The 24,230-nt window shown below is 39.5% G+C and overlaps 1 protein-coding gene across 2 annotated transcripts; it reads right to left on the reverse strand.

Annotated features, from left to right (window-relative positions):
- Positions 1-606: 606 nt before the first annotated feature.
- On the reverse strand, positions 607-24,230 carry LOC102229339 (serine/threonine-protein phosphatase 2A regulatory subunit B'' subunit beta). Of its 2 annotated transcripts, XM_023337377.1 has the most exons (14): positions 24,055-24,230; positions 23,233-23,612; positions 11,169-11,354; positions 10,702-10,805; positions 10,015-10,117; positions 8,348-8,422; positions 8,160-8,246; positions 7,061-7,217; positions 6,536-6,584; positions 6,367-6,456; positions 6,119-6,294; positions 4,051-4,169; positions 3,838-3,944; positions 607-1,569 (listed from the first exon to the last, which is right to left on the reverse strand). In XM_023337377.1, the coding sequence occupies exons 2-14, from the start codon at positions 23,578-23,580 to the stop codon at positions 1,431-1,433; spliced, it is 1,740 nt and encodes a 579-aa protein (XP_023193145.1). In that variant the 5' UTR covers positions 23,581-23,612; positions 24,055-24,230; the 3' UTR covers positions 607-1,430. The 2 variants fall into 2 exon arrangements, with proteins under 2 accessions (XP_023193145.1, XP_023193146.1); XM_023337378.1 differs by lacking the exons at positions 23,233-23,612; positions 24,055-24,230 and adding an exon at positions 16,325-16,798.

Below are 24,230 nucleotides of genomic sequence, written 5' to 3' on the forward strand. Positions count from 1 at the left end.
ACCGTATGAAAAAAAACTTGAATGTATTCTATTATATGAAAAGTTTATTTCAGCTGAGACATTCAGAGCGTTGATCAGTAAAATAAATGTCCCGTTAATAACTGTAGCTAAAATGTTTCAAATATTAGTCCAATAGAAAGATTGAATGCTTATTTTGAATTTATTTTTGCAGTACTACATCATAGCTTGTACCTGAATTTTCCTCACGATACTAACGCCATCATTTTGCATCATTGCTCAATTTTCCTTTCAGCCAATGTATCTAAACATACAAAACATTTCTCAGTGTTTACCTTCCTGCCGAATCCTTAAGCAACTTCATACCCATGTGGAAAAAAGCAAAAAAAGCAAAAAAAAAAATAAAATAAATTATGTTTTTGGCATCGGAACATTTATGCAGGTGTGAGTGCACAGCAGAAGTAAAATGGTGACAGAGCAATATGGGCAACTGGAAAAAAACAACTAAACAAAAACAAGAAAACCATACATTCTGAGAATGTCCTACATTCTTTTCAGATGAAATTAGTCATATAGTATAAAAACCAGCACTATGCCTTTACTGTTGGAACTAAAGCTTCATTATTAATCAAAGAAAAAAAAAACAAAAACAACCAAATCTTCCTTTATTTCCTCTCGAAGCACATTCACGCAAAGTACTCTGTACCATAGAAAAATGTCTAAAACTCCACATCATTTACAACACGGCAAACTCATAATAAATATGTACAGTACTTCATAAATTCATCTCAAATAATTTAGAAACCCAGCTCTACGTTAAAGTCCTAATGAATGCAGACACGTTCAGTATGCGGTTTGCGTGTGGTCATGTGAACGGCGAGCAGAAGGCTTAGACTGTGGCTCGTAAGGAGTTTACAGCAACAGACCCTTTAAGCATTTACAGCCTTGTAGAAAACCCCTTTGATATGATCACTGGAATGTAACATTAGCCAATAAATCTGATCCCTGAATGAAATCGGTAAGGTCTCTTAAAACTATTCAGGGAGATCTGGTGTAGAACTAATGCCGTTCGGCAACTCCGATGTTTTGGTGCAGCAGGACGTTCCCTGAATGATCCGTGACGGTAAAGGCTTCTTAACATGAGGAGGGAACAATAGCGAAAGAAAGAAAAAAAAGTAAAAAGACCTACAGCTTTCAACATTATTAAGTCATCTCTGGTGATTTTTTTTTTTTTTTTAAAGTGTAACACATGAAAATATAAAGTTGCCTCTCTGAGTGCTGGAAACCTTGCAGCGCCACACACTTTTTAACCATTCGTTCGTTAGACGTGCGGGACTTCGAGATGTCTAAGGCGTCTTCTGGTTTTTGAGTCTTGCGTCTGTTGGTTTATTTATTTTTTTTCGCGTTACGCTGTTTTCATAACCACGTCACGTTGACTGTATATACGGAAGAGGAGGGGTGGGAGGTTGGGGTCATTCGAAGTCGTCTTCGTACTCGTATTCGTCCATGTCCAGGTTGCAGTGTGGCGTGGGAATCTCAAAGAAGTGTCTCTTCGTCAGACCCAGCTCGCTGGAGATGTGCTGCCCCAACGGGCTCAAGGGATTATCATACCTAAACAGACACAAGGAGACGGGGATTACCAATAATACAGTTGTTGGATACCAATAAATCCTCTGGAAATTCTCTACAGGACGCCAAGGTGCTATTAATTAATGCTGGATTTAAACAATCATGCTGAAAATGTATTCCAAGACTTATGACACTGTTAGAAGAGCCCACCAATCGGCAAACTTTTTGTTTGTCGATTGGCGGGCTCTTCTAACAGGTATGTGTCCTGCAAAAGTATTCACACCCTTTGGACTACATTTTATTGGGATTTTTAATTTTTTTTGGGATGGACCAATACAAAGCGGAAGGTACTGTAGATGACGCACGGTTTTCTGTCTCTATCGGCGTCGGACATCTAAACACTGAAATCCTTCTCCATTCTTTGCAACAAAGTTCCAGATCAGTCAGATTAAAATCGATATTCAAGTCTTGTAACGGATTATTAGTTGAATTTAGATGCAGATCTTTGATTCCTGCTGGAAGGTGACGCTCTGAGCTGAATACAAAAGCATGCCACTATTCCCAGATTGTCACAATCTCTCTTTCACTTCACATCTATGTGCTGTCTTTCTAGAACTACACGACTCCTGGTGGTAGTATGTTGGCGTAGCTCACTTACGTTCTGATTTGTTCTTTTTCAAAAGAAAAAAAAATGTTTATAATATTTTTGGTTTTGGTTCTGCATGTTTGGGACAATTGTTCCCTTTGGTTTATGATGCTTTGCAGCTGGAAGGATTTAAAAAAAAATTATCATTATTTTTGGACAACTGATATCCGTGGCAGCAGGGTATTTATTTATTTTTTTTGCACAACTGGGAGCAGCTGATCCAAAGCTCAAATAATGCCCTGAATTATAAACCCAAATCCTAGAGAAGTTGAAAAAGAGGAGAGGAGGAGGAAGTTTAAACCATCAATCACAACGGATAAGGATCACATCTCCTACTTCAACATCTAACCATATAATCAGAAAAAGATTTTTAAAAATAAGTGGCAAATGAAGTAGATTATTTATTTATTCCCTTCGAGATAAATAAAGTAGTTTTGAATTGAATTTGTGTTGGCCCATCTCGTAAAACAGGACAATTGGTGATTGTAATATGACAAAGCATTTCAACCAAGTTCAAGGGGTATTAACACGTCTGGATTTCACCGTGTGCGCGCTAAATTCGATAGAATGATAAAAATGCTTATATTTTTAAAATGAATTTCCAACTTGTGCCATTTCTACACATTCAACAGCAGTATGGGGTAAATGAACCCATGCTATGAACACGGGCGGGAAACACGTTTGCTTTCTTGCCAGGAGTTGAAGAATAATCAAACCTGGCAGCAGAAGACGGTTTCTCATTGACGAGAAACCGAGATCGCCGTTTTTCTACAAACTTACCACATGGTGCCGATAAAGCTTTAAAGGACGCCAAAAGCCGGAATGAGTGAAATTAGTCGTCATGGCAAGAAAGCAAGTAAAATAGATTTATCCATGACCTTGGACCGCGTCTTTTAGCAAGCAGATGTAACCGGAAAGGACACAGGAGCACCGCACGAAGGCAGGGACAGATGTGGAGGAGCTTTCATGTTTTCCCTCAGGTAAAATAAAGATTTAAATGTAAAAAGCTGTATATTTTCGGTAATAAACTTCCAGGTCTACTTTCTGTCTTGAATGCGTGAATATTTGGCGGGGGGAGGATAGATGCTAGGAGTAGGTTTAGGTTGAAACTTTCCCAGAGAGAAGGAACAAAAAAAACTAAAGGGAAGGAGGAAAACTTTTGGCCCTGCTGAGACCCTGAGTGTCTTACCTGCTCTGGGGAGCTGCCTGTCTTTAGAGGTCAGTGGTGTTCCTAAAAGCGCCACACAACATGCCTGTCAACAGCCTGGTTTTACCACTGATTCACTGTCAGAGGGGTCGGGGGGAGCTCATCTGCTGCTGCACATTATCCTCAGTCAGAGAAAGCTGGCTACATAAAATGTCCACCATGACAGGCAAGTCAAAAACAACCAGACTTTTCAGCTCAAACGCCTTTAAAAAGCTCTCTTTCTTCCATTTTTAGCATCAATAAATGTACAGCAAATGTTAAATTCTAACTAATGTAACTCTAAAGCATTGTCAGTTAAAAAACACAATGGTATTTCTACAATCAAATGAAGCAAAAAATGTCTAGATTAAACTTTTCTGAAAGACTTTCAACAGGTGGACGTTGCGCTTCGTCAATATTTTTAATAAAATCTGCCCCCGATCATTGGAGCTGCAGCTGTTTCTGCTGTCACACTTACACATCGTTGCAGTGATTATTTTCAGCCTCCTCTGCCACCAGTATGTCGTACTCCTCTGCTGCGTACTTCTCCCAGTCTGAGACCTCCTGGCCGTCCGTCTCAGTCTCCTTGGAACAACAACAAAAAAAAAAACACAGAACAAAACAGGAGTGGTTAGAAAATGGACCTGACCTCTGATGGGAGGATGACCCTAACCCATCGTGTTTTACGCACCCTTATGACAGAGAAAGGGTCCCGTTGCTCATGGTTCAGGTACTTCTCGATGTTGAAGAAAGTGTCAAAGAAGATATGGGCCAACTTGCACCTCTTGAGATCCCGCAGGGTTATCTTATCTACCCAATGTAAAAATAAACAAATAAATATATAAATAAAATAAAATAAAAGACATTTAAGTACCCAAACAGGGGCTTTAGAAAGTATCTACATTTCTTAAATTTACCAAGCAACTGAATTTACAGTGAGTTTAAATTACATCCAGATGGACTCTATTTACTTAGTAGGTGACCTACTATTTTAAGGGAGCTAAGAGAAAAGGGATGCATATTTGTCCTTTCACTTCACAGTTATACACCAATCTGTGTTGGCCTATCATGTGAAGTCCCACACAGGGACTTCATGTCCACACACTCTTGTAATGTGACAAGAGTGTGAATAATTCTGGAACAGAATGAATACCGTTTGTCCATTTTATGCCTTCGCTTACACTGAGCATATTAGTAATAATATATTCCAGCAGTACCAGACAGTTTTTTGTGTTTAACAGTGGAAATAAATTATAATGGTCGTTATAATAAACGACCATTTTGGAATAATATTTAATTGTTTTAATATTCAGTCAGTTTACAGGTCCTGGTAAAGCTGTGCTGCAACCAGTAAGATCAATAAACCACCTGATTAATCAGCAAATACCAAATTATAAATAATATTGGGGCCAATTATTTCTTCGACTAATTTTAGCCATTGATGTCTGTTGTACTGAATGGGATTCGAAACAGAGCAAGAAATGTTGCCAATATTTCAGCCGCCTGTCAGAAACTAAACCTGACTTTTAAAACTGTATAATCGACCATGCACGTGCTCAGTCTGCATGGAAAGCAGCTGAAACTCTTGCGATTACAATTTACGACGTTCAAAGTGGAACGTTTATGAAGGATACAAACAGTTTTTACCAGCGTCTCGTCTGCACATGCACAACTGGAACTGATATATGTTACAAGTCGAATTATCAATGAGTCACATCAAAACAGAGTGAATGTGCTAGCATTAGCCCAGCCAAAAGCAGCATTAGCAAGGGGCAAGATGTGACTTTTCATCATGTTTTCATGATGTAAAGCACTTTGATGTACTTTGTTGCTGAAATGTACTGTACGAATAAAAGTCATTGACTGATATACCTGGAGATGACATGCTTTTCAAAGTATTATTACGACAAAATATAATAAAGCTGCTGAGTTTATTGTGAGTACATGGTTTTAATGAAGGCATATATGGAGTTGGACTTGATATACGCCTACATTCTAATAACTTGGATCACTATCAGGGGCATCCCAAAAGAAGCCATTTCCCTAAAATAAGACAAATGGTGTTGTCCTCGATACTACACTATTAAACACCAAAAGATTTACAGGTATTTCCCTGTCCTCAAAGGTTAGCCTGTTTTGTATTAAGTCGTCTACTGCTTCAAATTCAGATATATACTCAAAAATCCTGGCTTTGTCAGTTAGTGTATTTGTGGGAATGACAATGAAGGCTTCAGCTGTTTCTGCACAGCTGTAGGGAAGCAATAGGCTTTAAAGTTACACATCTTGGCATCAGTATGGATATTCTTTGAATTTATGACATTACCTACGTGAAGAATTTTAAGTGCCCCCCACAATCTGTTTGAACACTTTGGGTTGCTCTGCCTAGTTACTGTTCGGAAAAACATCTCGGTGAAGAGGTTGTTCCATATCAGGTTACATGTAATTTTATACAACTCTACTCGTGCAGCACACCATCGGGCTGCACTTGGGTCACATTCCAGCAGTGGCCGTCAATACTAAACACGCATACCCCACTGTGAACTTCTAAATCACACAGTGGAGGAGTTAAGTGTTGGAGGGAATTTGTTGACAGTGTGGATGACACCAGCAGCTGGCCGCAGGCAGCCCAGTTAGTCCTCTCATCTGTAACCGTTCCCTCGGCCGATGATCAATGATCTGGCCTGAAAACGCGCCTGTGCATCTGCCACCGAGGACAGCCAGACTGCGCGCTATGAGGACAAATGTGAAACAGCGCCGACCTTCCACCTCGGGTTTGACGAGGTCGAGCATTTGGCAGAGGCAGTCCTCGAACGGAAGGGGCTCGATGGCCATGGCCTCCAGTTTCTGACACTGATCATCGTAGAAGTACTCCAGCTCATACATGCTGAGCACCCCGTCCCCGTCCAGGTCCATACAGCGGAACCAGTACTCTATGCTGCAAGAAAGTTTTCAGTTTAGAAAACAGGAAGAAGGATTATATAGTCAGTGCAGCCAAAAGTCAAGATACCTGGTGTCAGTCTTCTTGTCTTCCTCAGAAATGAGGAACCAAACAAAATCAGCGTAGCTTAGCCTTCCCTCCTTATACACCCGTCTGTCCCTGATGACAACAGCAGCAGATAAAAGGGATAAATACTGGTAGCGTGCATTAAAACAACATATTCTGATACTCGACTCACCTTGTAACTGTTCCTGAGAATATCCTTTCAATCAATTTCTGGGAAATGGCTGCAAAACACAAAGTGGAGCGGTCGCTTACAACAGAGCACTCGCTCTCTCTCTCGGTCACCAAACAACTCGACACATGTGGCCCCGTTCTCATTCTTTCCAGTTCGGTTTTTGTGACAGCACCATAACTCACGGTGGTCATCGCTGTGACCGCATAGTGTTAGAAATTGTTCCAGACATGGCGTCATTAAAGCAGAGTATATACGCTGCTCTCTTATTGATCTTGTGTCTTATGTCCCTTGCCTCACTCTCGAATCATCAGCAAAAAACGTGGTGTGAAGAGAGGGGGAGATTAATCTATTTTACTGGCTATGGGTGAGGAGCTAATACGGTCCTACAAAACTCTCCTATTTGCCCGTTTAAGTTCTGGAGAAATAAAAAAAAAATGTCATAAATGGAGCAAGTTAATGGCTTAGTGTTGAATAAAAAGGTAGGGAGAGTTTTTGGATGTGATTAAGTGATCGTGACTGGTTCACCTTGGTCATTGTGCCGCACCAGGTCTTTCTGGTCAATGTAGAGGTCATGATCAGAGTCCAGCTCCCAAAACTTGCAGTAGATCACATAAAAATGCTCATAGGAGAAGTATTCTGTCAGCTGGTTCACATCTTCCTCCTGCTCCAGCAGCGCCACATTCTGTGCAAATAAATGACGGGAAAAGGTTTTTCTTCCCATGTGACGTTTAACCTAATAGTCTAGTATGATCTTAAAAAAAAAAATAAAATACAAATCCCCAAATTAAATTAAGTGTCTTCACAAAATTCCATGTTTGGAAATTTTTTCACAGTTTGTCTCCTTACAAGCACAAAATTCTGTGTTTTTTAAAAAATACATAAAGTACGTAAAAGAAAAATACAGCGCAGTTGTAAACGGCAAAAAACAAAACTGCACATCACTGTGAACATTTCACTTTTAGAATTGTTAAATAGATTCTATTTTTTTTATGCTATTTGTTGTCGATGCATTTAATGGATCTCCCTTGTAAATGAGACAATGAGTCTCAAAAGATTTTCCCATTTAAATAAAGGATTAAAAATAATGAACAAAACATGCCTGAAAGGGCCATGGGTGGCAGAATTTATTAATGTAACTACCTATTAAACTATTCAAATATTAATTTTCCCCGTATTTAATGAGTACTTAAAATAAGACAATATTTAATATCTTTCCACGCTGATGCAATTTGGACCTATACAAATAAAAAGTGGTTTGATTGATAAAATATTATTTAAGCCAACAACTATTATCTTTAGGTGGTAAAGCCAGAACTGTCCAGTCTTACTCAGCTTAAGTCATTTTGCAAAGATAAATGGGAAAAGATTTCAGTGTCTGAGAGGAAAAATACAAATGCTTTTCAGTTGTTTTTCTTTTTTTTTTTACTAAAGTAAGACAAAACAATGTACCATATGGCTTGTACTTCACAACCATTTGCCACTTTGTTTTGGTCCAACTGAGTATGAACAAAATACTTTGTAGTTAAAAGTTGTAAAATGACAAAATGTGGAAATATTAAAGGGTGTATCAATAAGAACCAGGGCACCAGATATAAGAAGAAAAAACAACAATTATGAGATTTACCTGAAGAAAATTACTTTTCTTGAGCTCAGAAAAGGTTATTTTTCCAGTCCATGACCGGTTCACATTGTAAAATATCCTCTGAATTACCTGAAACAGAATCAGCAGTGTTAACTTCCAAAAATGACACAAAAACAGAAAATCCTGTTCAGTACCATCGCCTTGTGAATGGGCTTCCCCCCCCCACATACCGTGGTGATATATCGCGAGTGAAAGTCCGGTGCTTCTTTTAGAAAGGCCAAGCCTGCATGCGAGTTCACTACATCCTGAAAGCATAAAGTACAGATGGTTTACTCAGTTTTTGCCCCACAAAAGAAACAATCATTTTTAGCTCTGTGAAGTTTTACAACCGCCACTTTAACAGATACGTTCTGGTAAATTACACCGTTACTTTCAAAGACAAGCTAAGTAACAGTCCACATCTGGTTTAAATCTGTGAAAGATATATCCCAAAGCCTGCCTGAACAGGAGTATGAATCCACACTAATAGAGACATCAGATGTCGGCCTCTTGTACATTTTGTCACAATTCTCGTGGGAGCAGAAAACACATCAGAGATTACTGAGAGAAGCTGGCCAATACAAATGTTCCTGTGAAATCTTAAAGCACTCAGTGAGACAGTTGAGCAAATACTACTACTTTCGTAATGCCATGAAGTCACCAAAGCATGCGTTTTCTAATAAACTGTAGTTACAGTCTTATTAAAACAATTCTTCATGTCTTTCCTCTATCCAACCTTCCTGGCACCCACCAAGGGAAGAAAGCGTTGACATAAATGCAATGGTGGCAATGATATTAAAAGGCCTTATTCCGTGGCAGCCGTCATGCCTCTTTGACTCTTACTGGGAGAAATTAAATCATAGAAAACACATAAATCACTGGCCATAGGAAACAGGCTGGGACAGTCAAATCTACTCCACTGCAATCCACCTTTCATTCATCAAAACAGTCAAAGGCGATTCGCCGAGAGGAGCCGTACAAATTAAACAGCGTGTGCCACACGGAATCTCTGCCACTATGCTAACGGGTGTTCGGCCTGAGACTGAAAGCTCACGCAAGCATGAATGTGAATCAGGTGTAGGGAAGTGTGACCCGCGAACAACCTGCCGGATGGAATGACAACACAAGCAGCGTTACTAAAGCAAAGTGGAAGGAAAACTACACATTTACCACTTTTTACAAACAAAAAGAGTGGCATACATTTCTATTTGACACTCTTTAATGTGATACCCATTGATAAAAATCAGGGGCAATTAATTAAGGTAAGTGTGTAAGTTAAGCTAAGCAAAAACGCATCTGGTCGTTGAACTAATATTTTTTTTTTAGATCATTAGCGAACAAATTGTATCATCTTTAGTCAGGTGAACAGAATTGTCTAGAATTTTAATCTCTAGATACGCAAATATTGTGGAAACCTACCCAAAAAGACTTGGAGCTGTAAGTACAGCAAAACATGATTCTACGAAGTCCCGACTCAGGGAGTTGAATACAAATGTACACAACACACACAAAAAAATAATAATAATTAAAAAAAAAAAAAAAAAACAGTTTTCTTTCCACTACACAATTATGCACCACTTTGTGTTGACATAACTGAAAAGAAATCCAATGAAGCACATTGGAATACAACCCTCACAGGTATGTGGTCGTAATATGACAAAATATGAACATGTATTAGAAATACTTCTGCATGGCGATGTAAAAACCCCCACAAATTTTCCCTTCTTTACATAAACAAGGAAGGTCTCAGAAGGGCATGCCGCAAATTAAGCTCAGTTTGCACCACCCAAGCCAGGGCAATTTTGCCATCCCACACTGCCAAGTCTTGCTCTCTCCCTGGGTGTGCTGCAGTCAGTACCTGCAGGAATGGAATAAAGTCGTCTTGTTCCAGGTAATTACAGCCAGGCTTGGCCAAGAGGTGCACAAATTTAGAAGCATCATCGTGACAGGTCTGCAGCGTTCTGGAAAAGCAAAAGAGAGAACAGATGGTTGTGAGGTTGCTGCCTCGTTGGCTCGAAAGCCACTTTTCATCATTCAGTCAAGGTTTAACTCCTGAGACTAAAGATTACAAGTGCAGAATAATGCATTCTGAAATTAGAATTCTGCATTGGCGCTGGTTGATTAAGGTGCTCAGGATGTTATGGCCTCCAAATGAAGAAAGCTCTAGTTATGGGTTTAGGTCAAAGGCCACGTCTGTCCGAGTTCTCTGGAGACTCGCACATTAAAACAAGGGCATGCCTATTGCACACAGCAACATTCAGCTCATAGATACTTTCATAGAAACCCCACAGTATCTAAGCTTCATACAGTAAAACACTAAATGGTTAGTTTCTTCCCTTTATTGCCCTCTTCTTCCTTTGTGACTTTCTCTGCTCTTTCTAAAGCCAATGACGCCAAAAAACCCCCCCATCAGTATAGATGTGTTTTCAAAGACCATGTTCCCCGAGTGAGCAGCCACAATTGTTCAGAGGCCAATGTGTGAGCTATTTAGCTGGAAGAGAATGACCCAATGGTCTAGTGGGAATAAAAATAGCTATTGTCTTACTTTCTCCACATAGCCACAAACTTGTGTACCGAGACGAAACCCGTCCTGTCGCCTCCAGCTGAGTAGAACAATGGCATTTTCCAGTAGAGGGGACACTCACAGGCCTAAGACAGAAAAACAAGGCAGTGCATACAGTAAAAACACTAGTTATGTGTGTTCTACAGCTTCTAAAATAGAGCAAATGTAAAAGAAATACAGATGGGAGTTTTAATTCAAAACTATGTTTGGTGGAAAAAAAGGCAGTATTATATCATTTACAGATTTCCCTAAGTAAACCTGGCAGTCCTTGCTCTCAGGTGCTCCTCAGGCCACTGACCACATTCCTTAGCAACACGGAAATGATATTTTCCAATTGGAGGTTTTATTAATAACCAGAAAACATTCAAATCGTCGGAAGCCAAATGGCACCAGTGAAAATAATCCGCCGGTGGGCGGCCGGACTGTGATGCGACTGCTCACGTTCTCACCTTGGCGACTAGCCCCATGTCTTCAATGGTGGCCCTTTCATTTGGGAATTGTGAAAATATTTTCTCAATTTTGGAAATGAGGCTGTCGATGTTGAGGTTGGCTTGCGGCCGGCCCTGTGGGAAGTAAAACTTGGGAATGTTTTCACTCAGTGCAGTGGTAACCGGCTCCTCCGTCCTCACCTGGGCCTGAAAGAAGAAGAAAATAAAAACAAAACAGAGACAAAAACTGTTAGCTACTGATGCAGCGAAATGCTAACACAGCTTATTCCACATGTAACCATATCTCTAAGCAGTCTGAAGACCTCATCGGGGAAGGCCTGTGAATACTTAGGACTCATAATCATTATCCACTTATCTGTAATAGATATTCCTGATGAAGCTAGGATCTAATGGTAATCCTGATGTGCATGAAGTCATATGTTTCAGTAATTCTTAACATAATTTTTTCCAGTTAATTTTTTTGTGGCTTTCTTAAATTCTATAAGCTCAGACAGATACAGACAGGATTAACACATCAGTCTCCCAGAGCAGTTTTTGACCTTTATTGCATGTTGGAATAATTGATTAATCACATGATGAAATGGATTTGATCATTTCCATTCTATTGATTTATATATCCTGAAGGGCAATGTTATTTAAAGAGACATCGTAACCCATTGTATTTATGGTTTCTGCTGTGTGCGATTTTTATTTCCTATTTATTTATTGTTTGTCATGTTTTATTTTGTATATTTACAATATCTTCCAGTTCCAGTGTGAAGTGTTCTTTAAAAAAATAAATAAAGTAGTTTATTTTTTATTGAGAGAGCAAATTTGCATCATTGTGCCATTATCAAAATAATACAATATAACCAATTTTGTTTTGAGACTTGAAATCGTCTCAAAACAACATTGTTTATCGCAACAATTGGTGGTAACTATTAAAACTGTAAAATAGTACTTTCTAGACATTTTTACATAACCTTTTCTAAAAGGTATTTTATCATCGGTGTGGTGGCTTTGAAGATGTGAAGCCAGGTTTTCCACTCTGAAATGTAGATTACTAGAAGCTATTATATGTTCTCTCAAAAACCACAATGTTGACTCCCCAGGGATCAATAGAGTACAATCCTATGATGCAGGAATGTTTGTGGTTCATATTGAAGAAAAAAAAAAAACAAACACGCAGAGACATCTTTCCACAGTGTAAAAAAACTGCTACCTGATTAGAGGCAGTAGTATGGCATGTATAAACGACAGACTTAATGGTTTAATTTAGGGGGCATGCAGTGCATGTGTTAATTTTAAATTCTGGCAGGAGACACGTTAGGGCTCCACAGTTAGAGGGTCAGCTATAGGGCAAAAATATACCACAGCATCTGTTCTGTAAAATCCTGACTTCCATTGCATCACAGTTTTCTCAAAGCAAATACAAAACCTTTAAAGAAAAGGAAAACACAATGAAGCATTCAGGTCATAAAAATCATCAAACTCATGTCCAGCATAACCAATATGCAAAACTTACAGTTCAAAGTTGGCTTTGTCTTAAACACAAACTGCTTTTAATTCATAAAGTGCACCAATGCACATCTACATAAAAGTTGTTTTATAAAGCTTACGGAAAGGAGAAAAAGACAGCAAGCAGCCTTATATTTTCCAAATATTTTATTTTTTCTCAAATTCAGTTTTATGTTTAACCAAATTTGAGTTTTAAATTTGGCATTTCTTGTTTCACAAATTAAACACAATATTTCACCTAAAAATGAATAAAGGTTTCTTGCAAAAATAGCCTAGATTTTTGCACGGATATTGCATATTTTCAGTTATTTCCAACTTTAAAAAAAACTGTGCTTTCTGTAAAGTAAATAATCTTCAGGTGTGAACTCTGAAGTGTGCCAACATTTTTTTCTAAAAGGACTATTTGAGCAAAAACTTGTAACTTTCTTGTATTATGGATCTTTGCATGGGAAGCAGCTAGCTGAAGCGTCTGGCTAATATTAGGTTGAGTCACCTCTCAGTCACACACTAATGTGTTTTTTGTCAATTTAGAGATATTATTAGTGTTGATAAAACTTAAGAGTTTTTCATAGTGGTAAATTTCATTGTGAGTATTGTCACAATGAATTCTGTTCATTGTGACAATTCTGTTCGTTACGATTCTGTTCATTACTTTTATGGACTGAATTTCTAGGCGCAGCCAAGGTGTTGAGGGGATCCGTTTTGATCGCATCTCTGCTTTTTGCGGATGATGTGGTCCTGTTGGCTTCATCAGGTCGTGATCTGCGGCTGTTGCTGGAGCGGTTCGCAGCCGAGTGTGAAGTGGCCGGGATGAGGATCAGTGCCTCCAAATCCGAGGCCATGGTCTTGAGCTGGAAAAGGCAAGAGTGCCTTCTCCGGGTTGGGGGGTGTCCTGCCCCAAGTGGAGGAGTTTAAGTATCTCGGGATCTGCGTCTGCCATGAAGTGGGCGCTGTACCAGTCCATCGTGGTGAAGAGAGAGCTGAGTCAAAAAGCGAAGAACTCGATTTACCGGTCAATCTACGTTCCCACTCTCATCATTGGTCATGAGCTTTGGGTCATGACCGAAAGAACGAGATCAAGGATACAAGCGGCTGAAATGGGTTTTCTCTGTAGGGTGGCTGGGCTCTCCCTTAGAGATAGGGTGAGAAGCTCAGTCATCCGGGAGGGACTCAGAGTAGAGCCGCTGCTCCTTCACATCGAGAGGAGCCAGTTGAGGTGGCTCGGGCATCTGGTCAGCATGCCTCCTGGACGCCTCCCTGGTGAGGTGTTCCAGGCTCGTCCCACCGGGAGGAGGAACCGGGGAAGACCCAGGACACGCTGGAGGGACTATGTCTCCTTGCTGACCTGGGAATGTCTTAGGATTCCCCCGGAAGAGCTGGAACAAGTAGCCGGGGAGAGGGAAGTCTGGCTTCCCTTCTTAAGCTGCTACCCCTGTGACCCCACCCCAGATAAGCGGCAGACAGTGGCAGATTTTTAAACCTTTGGGGAGGCAGGTAAGATCAATGGATAAGGTGGGTTTCATATGCAATTATCAAAAAATTAAGGAAAATCTGGGCTAACTCATTGGTGCACCCCTACATTTTAGACCAATTTACATAGGATATTACATAATCTAAAGACAGTTCTTTAAACTTCTCATTAATAAAATAGGAGGCAATAAATCGGTTTTTATAACGTTTCCCACAGGTGTGAAGACACAATTACTACGGTAAAATTATTCAGTAGGAATCATATTCTTGGTGGATTGTCTAGTTTGCTTGTTTTCACACCAACAGAGTCTAATTGATAAAAGGTGAACTGGACTGAACCCAACTCACCCCCAGGGTTGTGGGAGTTGAATCATGCTTTTACGCTTCACATTGATAACCGTTGAACAGATAAAGACCTGTTAAACTTCCCGATGACACAAACATGATATCACTGTTAAACAACATTGAATAAAGCAGCTGCATAATCTTTGAAAGAAAAAGAAAACTGGTGCACTGCTGCGTTTTTATGAAGTGCTTGCTATTATTTCTTTAACAGCAACAGTCTTCTAATATATAAATACGTACTCAAGTGTAAGGGATCTTTATAAAGTTATACTAAAAGAAGACAGTGAATATGTGTTTCTTCATCTACTTGAATCTAACAAGAACAAGTAAATAGACTCCTTTTTATTGGGTTCAGTGATAAAAAAAAAAAAAGTTTTAGAGCACAGGTGTTAAACTCCAGTCCTGGAGGGCCAGTGTCCTGCAACTTTTAGATGTGCCTCTGCTGCACCACATCTGAATAGAATAATTAGGTCATTAGCAAGGCTCTGGAGAACTGATCTACACAAAAAGGAGGTAATTAAGCCATTTCATTCCAGTGTTTTGTAGCTGTGACACATCTAAAAACTGCCCTTGAGGACTAGAGTTTGACACCCTTGTTTTAGAGTATTGCCACTTCAGATGCATTAATGCAGAAATCAGAATAATCTTTGAATTTCTCCATCTTCTATTGGATTCAAATCTTCTCCCTCTATTAAAGAACAATAACCTCCAAATCAAACCAAGAATCAACTATATCAGTCAAAAACTGAAATCACAGAATGACAAACACAAACTGTTAGTCAATGTTCATTCATCAGCAAACAATACCAAACAAGAAGCATCATTTTCTAGCCCTACCCTTAGATCAAATGCACAATGAAGGTCTTTTGTGATTGTGATGTTTTTGTTAATATGGGATGTTTGTTGTTTTCTGTAATTGTCCTCCTTTTTAGTAGCAACACAAACAGAGCAGATCTTTAGGCTTGTAGAAGTCTCACCATCACCACAAACTCAACTGGAAACCACTTAAATCTCCAACTGTGAAGACTTTGGAGTTATGAGATTACACTGTTAAGGTCCCTGTTTTGTGTATCACAAATGACATTAAGTTTAACCAAATAATGAGAGTGTCGCATTTTAATAATATAATGACAGATAAAACCACTTACAGTCAGTATTGTTATGTTATTCTACTAATAAAGAAACTTGAAAACATGACGCTACTCCCACACAAAGGTCCATTTGCTAGCCCTAATAAATTTACAAATGAATCAATTTGTGACTAATAAAGAAGAACACACCCACACTGCATCTTGTTAAAATATTAAATAATGTCTCTGGAGTTTGTATTGATCGATTATCAATAAAGATTTCAACAACAGCTTATTAAGGCCTTTAAATTCTGGGCCTGGCACAAAAGATGCTTGTAAACCACAAGTGATAATCTGCTTATCATGACAAATGACAAATGCTGCTGATCCTCTGCTTGTCAGTGCTCTGTGTTGGTATCAGCCATGGCTATAAAAGGACATAAACATCTCCTGTTGCCCCGCGCTGTCCCCTCTCTCGCTTCATGCTTGCAGAGTTCTTGAGCACAACTGTTAAGCCACATGACATTTTGCACATTGCAAATGATGTGGTCTGAAAGAGGACAGGGTAGCAGCTGGACACAATGTACCAAAACAGAAATATAATAAGGTAGAAGAAAGTTCACCCCTCATCTTTGGAGAAAAAAAAAAACCCACAATAACTTCTTGTTACCTTTCCTTTAGAAAGTTCAACAACCGTTTTGTTTCCGCTTTAAGAACGAGAAACGACGATGATGAACGACACAAAAGTTCAGCACACTCAATAAAAACACCTGCCTGTCCTTGCTGGAAGGCTTTGAGCCGCTTCTTGAACCGAGAAGGCAGAACAAAGTCGCATCCCCGCGCCAGGAGAGCCAGCTCCTTCCTGAGGTCGGGATCCTGACGTAAAGTAAGCTCCCTCATCCTCATCTTTGCTCCAGACAGGATGGGGCAGTCGCGCGCACAAACAAACGCCTCAATCCAGCGTTCCCCTCTCTTGGCTGCGCAAACCACAGGCAATCTGCACTGCGACTTCACCACAGTGGAGGGTCCTCTTTGGGGGTATGTCCCTGTGATTGTCCTCTGTCAGCCTCAGAGCCTCTTAATGCAAGGGAGCAGCTGTTACTGTGACATTCCCTCCCATTCCAGATCTGATCGCAAAACCCTCGGCTCTTGCCTGCTGTCCCTGACTCTACCTAACGTGCACGTACACACATGTGGACGGGTCAGGGTGCTCTTGCTTCAAAGCTGTTGGTGGAGATAAGGAGTGCCTTTGTGCATGTGTGTGGGACTCACTTGGACTGTGTGTGTGGGATGGGAGGGGTGTGAGAGGTGGATCTGCCCTTTCCAGTTTACATTCCTCCATGCTCGTGGAAGGGTTATGTAAAGAGACGGGACTTGTTGTTGCCTGCAGTGTTTGGCGATCAATTGGGAAGATGCACCTTGATATGAGAACGCGCTGCTCGTGTTTACCGATGTTTCTTGTAAAAAGCTTCCACACACTATGCTTTGACAAAACTTTGTCCTTGATAAGAGCCCGAAAATCCAGCTGGATGAGAAATCTTGACATTACAGAACTATGAGATTTCTAAAAACAGGATCTACCACAAAGGCTACACATTACAGTATAATAATGTGGCTCAGTCTGCAATAAACTGAGCCTGAAAAACATAGAGGAAAGATTAAAAGTAAACAAAGTAGGATTTAGTACTCCAAGATAAAATAGCTGCAGGTCAAGCCATAATTTCATCACACATATTACAAACTACTTAACATCCAATCTTTGTGATTTTTATTTTGACTTCCCTTTGCAAGCTTCAGCTGCCAGTCATTCCAGGTCTTATTATAGTTGATGGGCCATTGAGAGCGGGGGAGGTGGGGCCGGCATGTCAAACTCAAAGAATGATTACCAACTCAGTCTGCGCCTATTAAAAGCATCACCAAACACTGTTTGGGCAACCCAAGAAACTAGATATGGGGGAAACAAGAGTGTATCTTTAGTCCTCAAACAAACATCCACTTCCAGTTTTCGCTGCCCTGGAATGATGGCAAATTCACCTGTCCTGCAGCTCAACAGTCATCCTCAAAAAGCTAACTATACAGAGAGATATAGTTAGCTATATCGTCTGTCATCTGACAATCAAAAGATTACAGAATGCCCACATGGGAAAGCTAAGTCAATAAACCTTTATGTGTTTATGACACTATTATTGTGAACAGAAACTAAAAACCCTGGTCATGTTTTCTTAGGTTCACAGAATCCAGTTTTTCCACTGGTTTGTACAAACCCTGTTGATGTGGTTGTACACCACGCAGCACACTGCACTTCATTGAAAAGGAAGGTATGAAGGCTGTTCACAGCCTTAGACTGAAAACTTTCATTTGAGTAATCAACTGAGCTTAATGTGTTGTGAGATGGTCTGTAAATTGGCACTGATATAAATATATCTCTTTATAACTATTTACATAATCTATACCTAGCTAGAAAATCTGTTTTTCACATCAGCAAACTGGATCATATTTTTCTTATTTTTTGCAATATTGATTTAAAACCGCTGTTTGCTAACATGGGTTCACATATTTGATAAAAGCTGTTTAGGTCATTAACTGTCCATTTATTTTTGCTGAGATTAAAGAAATTGACTTTTTATGATGCAACACCACAACGTGAAGGAATCCATCAGGCTGCTGGAAGCAGAGGGATTTGACTCTGGAGAAAACACAAAGATCTCTACATCCCAAGGATTGGAAACATCTTCATGTTATGATGTTTTTAGTTGTCACATTTGTGTTGAAGTTATAATTTGTTGGCTTGAATTAAATCCCTAGGTGCATTTAATTGTCTTAGTATCCTTCCCCCTTCTCTCCTTGTTTCTTATAGGCTAATCTTTGTGTATAAATTTCCCTGTGTGTTCATTGTCAGAGGTAAGTTTTATTTGTAATCAGATTTATCTTTGTTGGCATTTTCTTTTTCTAGATTTTTGCTTTTTGATGGGTTTGTGTTAACCATTTAAACAGAATATCTTTGGCCTTACTGCTGAGTTCCTGACAACATGAAACAAACTAAATTTATGTTTTAAGAGGAAAGACCTGCTGCTATCACAACAGCATCTGATGCCTATTAGAATTTAACCTCCTTCTGGAATTACATTAAGGGTTTTCCCTTAAAATCACAAAGATGAGAAACTTTCGGCAATCAATCCAAACTACAACTCACCAGCGAGTGGGTCAACAAGCTGCTTTTGTCTGTCTCCACGCTGATGGATCAATTTAACAACATGAAAACAAACACAGGAACCCAGTGACTCCACCATGCGTCTCTAATCTGTAAACTCCAGCAGTAAATCTGATTTGTACACAAACATGTGCCCAGTCATATTCACCTCATTACACAACAGCTAAAATGAAACATTTCGAGTAAGTGACCATTACTCAAACACTAGTTAAAGCAGCATGCATGATGCTCCACTAATGCTAAGAACAGATATCTTTAGATTTAGCATTAGTAACCTAGTTGCACCAGAGGGACAAGTTGCGCACATATCCCTTTGCTTAAGCTACAGCACAGTTACATCATGAGTAATCGTGCTGCTGCCGCTCAATATATGTGACAAGGATTATGAATGTAATGTGAAAATGTGCCAAACATAGGCCTGATTTACTGATAACATGATGAACTCACTGACTGACAGCTTGGGTGCCAGGATCTACTTTATGATGTAAGCAGATCAGCCATCTTGCATAAGAATAAAAGCAATAGCATCATCACACTGCTGAAAAAATAAATAAATAAAAATAAACCTACAAGCCTGCAGAGTAGAAGAAGTGGATAAAAGATCCTAAGTTAGAGGACTTTACGGTATTCAGCTAGGGATCTTATTGCTCATGAGAAATATTGTTAATGAAGGTGACAATCTAATCTGAATGAAGGGATACAGGGGCGTAACATCCAGCACAGCAGAGATCAACTAACGTGTGTGCATATGTGTAACAAGTTTTTGTTTTGTTTTTTTTCAGAAAGGAGTTTTTAGCACAGGAAGGACACTGGACCATTGGTGCCACTTTCGTTTTTTTTGTTTTAATTCATTATTTTTTTGTTTACAACATATTGTTCATCTTCAATAAACTGAACTTACTCCAGTAAGTTCAGTTTATTGACGAAAAAACTCTCGTCTAGAAGTCTAGAGGATAGATCCTTTTTGCTGTTTGAAGCAGATTATTGTCAGCTTCTTTATCATCATTATTATTTTTATTTAAATTGAGCACATTTCTTTCTTGCTCAACAAGATAGTTTACCATCAGAAATGGTAAACCTTGGGAACAACAGGTCTTCATCAGCAGATGACTGAACAGATTTCAGGATGTTTTTACCCAGCAATTTGATACATTTTACCTGCACATGCGTTATTAATTAATTAATAAACACGATGGATAAAATAAACTGAAGAGAGTAAAAGAACACCACAGACAAAATCTTAAATCTCATGCCCCACTGTAAAAGACACCGTAGTAAACATAGTGTTGTTTTTACAGGTGTATTTTATCATTCCCTGCTATTTTCTGCCTGAAATCACAGAACGTAAACGTGCCTATTGCTAAAGCTATTCCCGGTCTGATGTGAAACCACACTTTGAAACTGTCTACTCTTGACATCCAACCACAACTAAAACAAAAGCACTTTGGGGAATGACACAATGTCCCCCCTCTTGAAAGGCAGGCAACTGATAACATGTTCTCAGAGGCCCATGCTTGTAACAGTAGATATGTTGCTTAACCCCACTAAGCAAGTTAAAAAGAAATAAAGAGGTTGAGAAATGTGTTCTCCACGTCACGTCAAAGAAAAGTTCTTTTAACCGCTCCGTATTGTCCACACAGTATTGGTTCTTTGTCAATGGCCAAGTACGCTCACGAGATAAATAATTTTATGAGTTGAGCTAGCAGGCAGGAAAGCCAACCATTCACAAAGACCTGACATTTACTGCACATATTTTAAATAAACAATCTACGGCCACATATCCTGACAATGAGCAGCATCTAATAGAGGTGGTATAAAAGTAAATTAAGCAGAGGATGAATGTGCTGCCACACCTCATCTCGCTGCCAGAGTTCTGGGTAACTAATGCCAACACAAGGGAACCAAGGCTATCTTTATCAGTGTCTGATGTCAAAGTCAGAGCAGCTGTTCCAGCCTGCATCAGTATGACATAAATCGAATTTTTGAGTAATCCTTTAAAGAATGCATCTGAATGCCGGAATTTATTTCTGTTGTCTCAAAATAGAAATATCACACCCGTACGACATCATTATCGCTTTGATACCGAGTGAATCAGAGCGGTCGCAACGCGTGACACGTTGCAGGGGAATACAGGAACTGTCCAGCAGCTGCTTTACAATAATCTGTGGTGAGCGGGTACTGGGGCCAAAGGTTATTGGGGAGATTACGGAATCATGTAAAAAATGAAAACACTCTGCCAGTTTTCCATGCAAACCAGTCAGTGCAGTTAAGAAATTGAGTGAGAAACTGGACTTACTTCAAAGAAAATCTGGGAATATGACCTTATATTTCTTATGTTCTCCTGCCCTGATGTTCCAGGCAGTAAGGACACAGATGGGCAACCAATAACTACTTGAACGTTCACTTGTGCCCCCCTTTAGCGAGTCAGCATCATGTGGGTTATGCATTCTTGAGAAGCACGTACACCCAGCTGTCTGACGGTCTCGGTGTCATTCATAATCCAACACCAGGACGCGAGTTCTTCGACAAACATTCTTTTGACTTAACCTTTCTTTTGGCAGGTAGATTTGTTTCCCCCACAATTGAAACTATTTATCCCAGAGGCTTAGATGTGATGAAATAAGATCAATAACACAAAAACTCAGGGAGCAACCTGAGTGATTCAGGTGGGGCTGGGCGAAACACTCCCTGACCGCATACCACATTCATTGAAGGGAGGGGCTAGACAATTTGATTAATATCTACAACATAGACCCACAAACATGAAGACTCTGTTTGGGATATAATTACTGCTATGAGGTTGTCAGCAGCCTCTTGTGGCCAGCAAGAGAAAGTTAAAATCCAAGAGAAAACAGCAATACAGAAGTACTGTAAACTGTTACGACCAGAGGATAGGCCTTGGGCCGTAACAAAACACATCCACATTTGCAGATTTTTCTAATCAGTTGCTGCCATCTCTTCCATGAAAACATGAAATTGACCCCTAATACAAAGTTTTCTACTCACAGTGAAGATTCACATTTCAGATACAAGTTATTAGTGGATTGGAAACAAAGTGTTTTCAGGTATAAGCTTCAGTGTACCTTCATTAATTTTATTTAAAGGTACAACAAGATGAGTTCTGTTATTTCCACTGTTTACATTGAGATAATAATGCATCCAGCAGAGCTTCTGTGCTTTACTCTGGACAATTTTTGTGAATTGCTAAAAACCATTAAAAATAACGATGTTATTCTGAAATGTTGCAAATACTCAACAAAAAATATAGTAATTACAGAACTAATCTGTTTAGTTTTAGTCATTTTACACTTTCATTTATTGACACAAAATATACGACACATGAATATCATGCATCAGAATATCATTTAACTGAAGCTCTTGTTTCACAGATATTTATCTTACCGGTTGAAGATTCTTGCATTTTCAACTCATAAGGCTGTTTCTTTTAAATGGACAAAACTTGTTAATTGATCATTATAAAAATACAAATAATTTTTTAAAAACTGTATTTGTTAAAAATAACTTAATTTAAAAATGGGACATTTGATGGAAGATCAACTTGCGCCTCCAGGTCAATTATTACCCTACTTTCTAATCCACACAAATTCCTACCTCCATCTACTTATTACCTATAAATTAGCAATGCTGTATTCAAGTATTTAAGCTCCGCAAATCACTTATTTCTATCTTTTTAGTGAGTATTTCTTATTAATTATATTGACAAATAGTGATTGAAAATGCTCAAATCTACGATATGATTGCGCTATGGGATTGCGCTCATCTGATTCGGAAAAGACAGTTAAACCAAAAATAAAAAAAACTTTCAGTGACTTTTTCCCAACAGATAATATTCACTGCTGTCACATAACCACATTTCCTTGCAGAAGGGTAAAAGTAGATTATGGCAAGAAAAAAAAAACAAAAACAACTTTAAATCACTGGTTAAGAAACTTATACAAAATATCTGAAGGCCAGTACAAATTTGATGAATAGTCAGTGTGTAGGGATGTCTCTTTCTTTTTCCAAAAGAAAAAAAAATTCAAAAGAAACAATAACGTGATTCCTCACCAAGATGTCAGTGCCGTTATTTGTGTGGGCTACGTTATTACTTGGAGGCTGGTTGAAATACCCGTCATTTAACGCAATTTCTCCACATGCATAACGTTGGGAGGAAATATGGAGGACGACCCAGAGCACAGTGGAGGGGCTACGTTTCCATTCCAGCCTGGAAGCATCGTGGAATCGCACCGAATGAGATGAAGTATGTTGCCGAGGAGAGAAATACTAGAAGATACTAGGTCCAGTGGGCTTCCCTACTGGACCTAGTACTACTGTGACCAGATCTGGTTAAGCAGAACACAATGGATGGATGGAGATACAAAAATGGAAAGACAGGGGAGCACATCTTGTGTCTGAAGCCGTCATAATGCAGTGTCCATGTTATAACTTTGTGCTTAAAGAGATCGTTTACCTTCTTCGTGCTGACAGACCTCCGCAGTACTCTCCCATTGGGTCCTGTCACCCGTGCATTGCTGCTGCTGCGAGAGGGCAGGGTGCTGTTGGGTGCAGGGCTTGAATTGGTACCCAGGGGCTTTTTCTCTGCAAGGTTCTTCTGTGATGCTACGTTGTTGTTCTCGTTGAAGCTCAACGACTTTTTGTCCTGTGCATTTCCACTACTCAAGCCGTTATACTCGCCACTTTTAATTAAGTCTAGAAAATCCTTGAGGACCGACTGCGTTCCAGGATCACTCAGCCAGTTGAGAAACAGCTCGTCAACCTTTACTTTGAGAACCGGTTGGAGAACTTGTGGTGACGGCATCTTGCTGACTAATGTTTCTCTGAAGGACGAAACTGTGTAAGGGGAGGAAAGTAGCATCAGTGTCAAAGCAAAACACATTTTTTTTTCAGAAAAAACAATTAACATAAGTTCAAATATCAATGTTGTTGAATGAGACAGACGAACACATCTACTTTGAGTTTAAAGTGAACATCTAACATTCGTAAACAATATCGAATTTTACCGCGAACTTTCACTCTATATTAGCCCACAGGGAGAACGTATAACATGAACCTGCACTCTACTCTCACAAACTGATCATTTAAACTACATTCTTGAGCACAACAACACTTCAGCCTATTTGAGATTCACCTGAAATCGGCCCCGTAAGGTACAAATTATAAACCACAGTTTAGAGAATATGTCTATTAATGATGTCACTTGGTGAAAATAAACTCCGACTCTGTTAGCTACATAGCTTTGACATGCTAATGCTACCTAAACGAACATACAAACCTCACTGTGAGCGGACGGTAGGGCGAAACGCTCCGGCATCTCATTGCACTACTTTTCCTTCATGAGCGACACTGCATTTACATACAGTTGGAGCAAAATAAAGCTGCGGTCCTGACGCTAATTCCTGGAAGTGAAACACGGAGCAAATGGAGCAAATAACTTTTAAGATCGCGTTC

Source organism: Xiphophorus maculatus, chromosome 7 (assembly GCF_002775205.1).
Source record: "Xiphophorus maculatus strain JP 163 A chromosome 7, X_maculatus-5.0-male, whole genome shotgun sequence".
Classification (NCBI taxonomy): domain Eukaryota; kingdom Metazoa; phylum Chordata; class Actinopteri; order Cyprinodontiformes; family Poeciliidae; genus Xiphophorus; species Xiphophorus maculatus.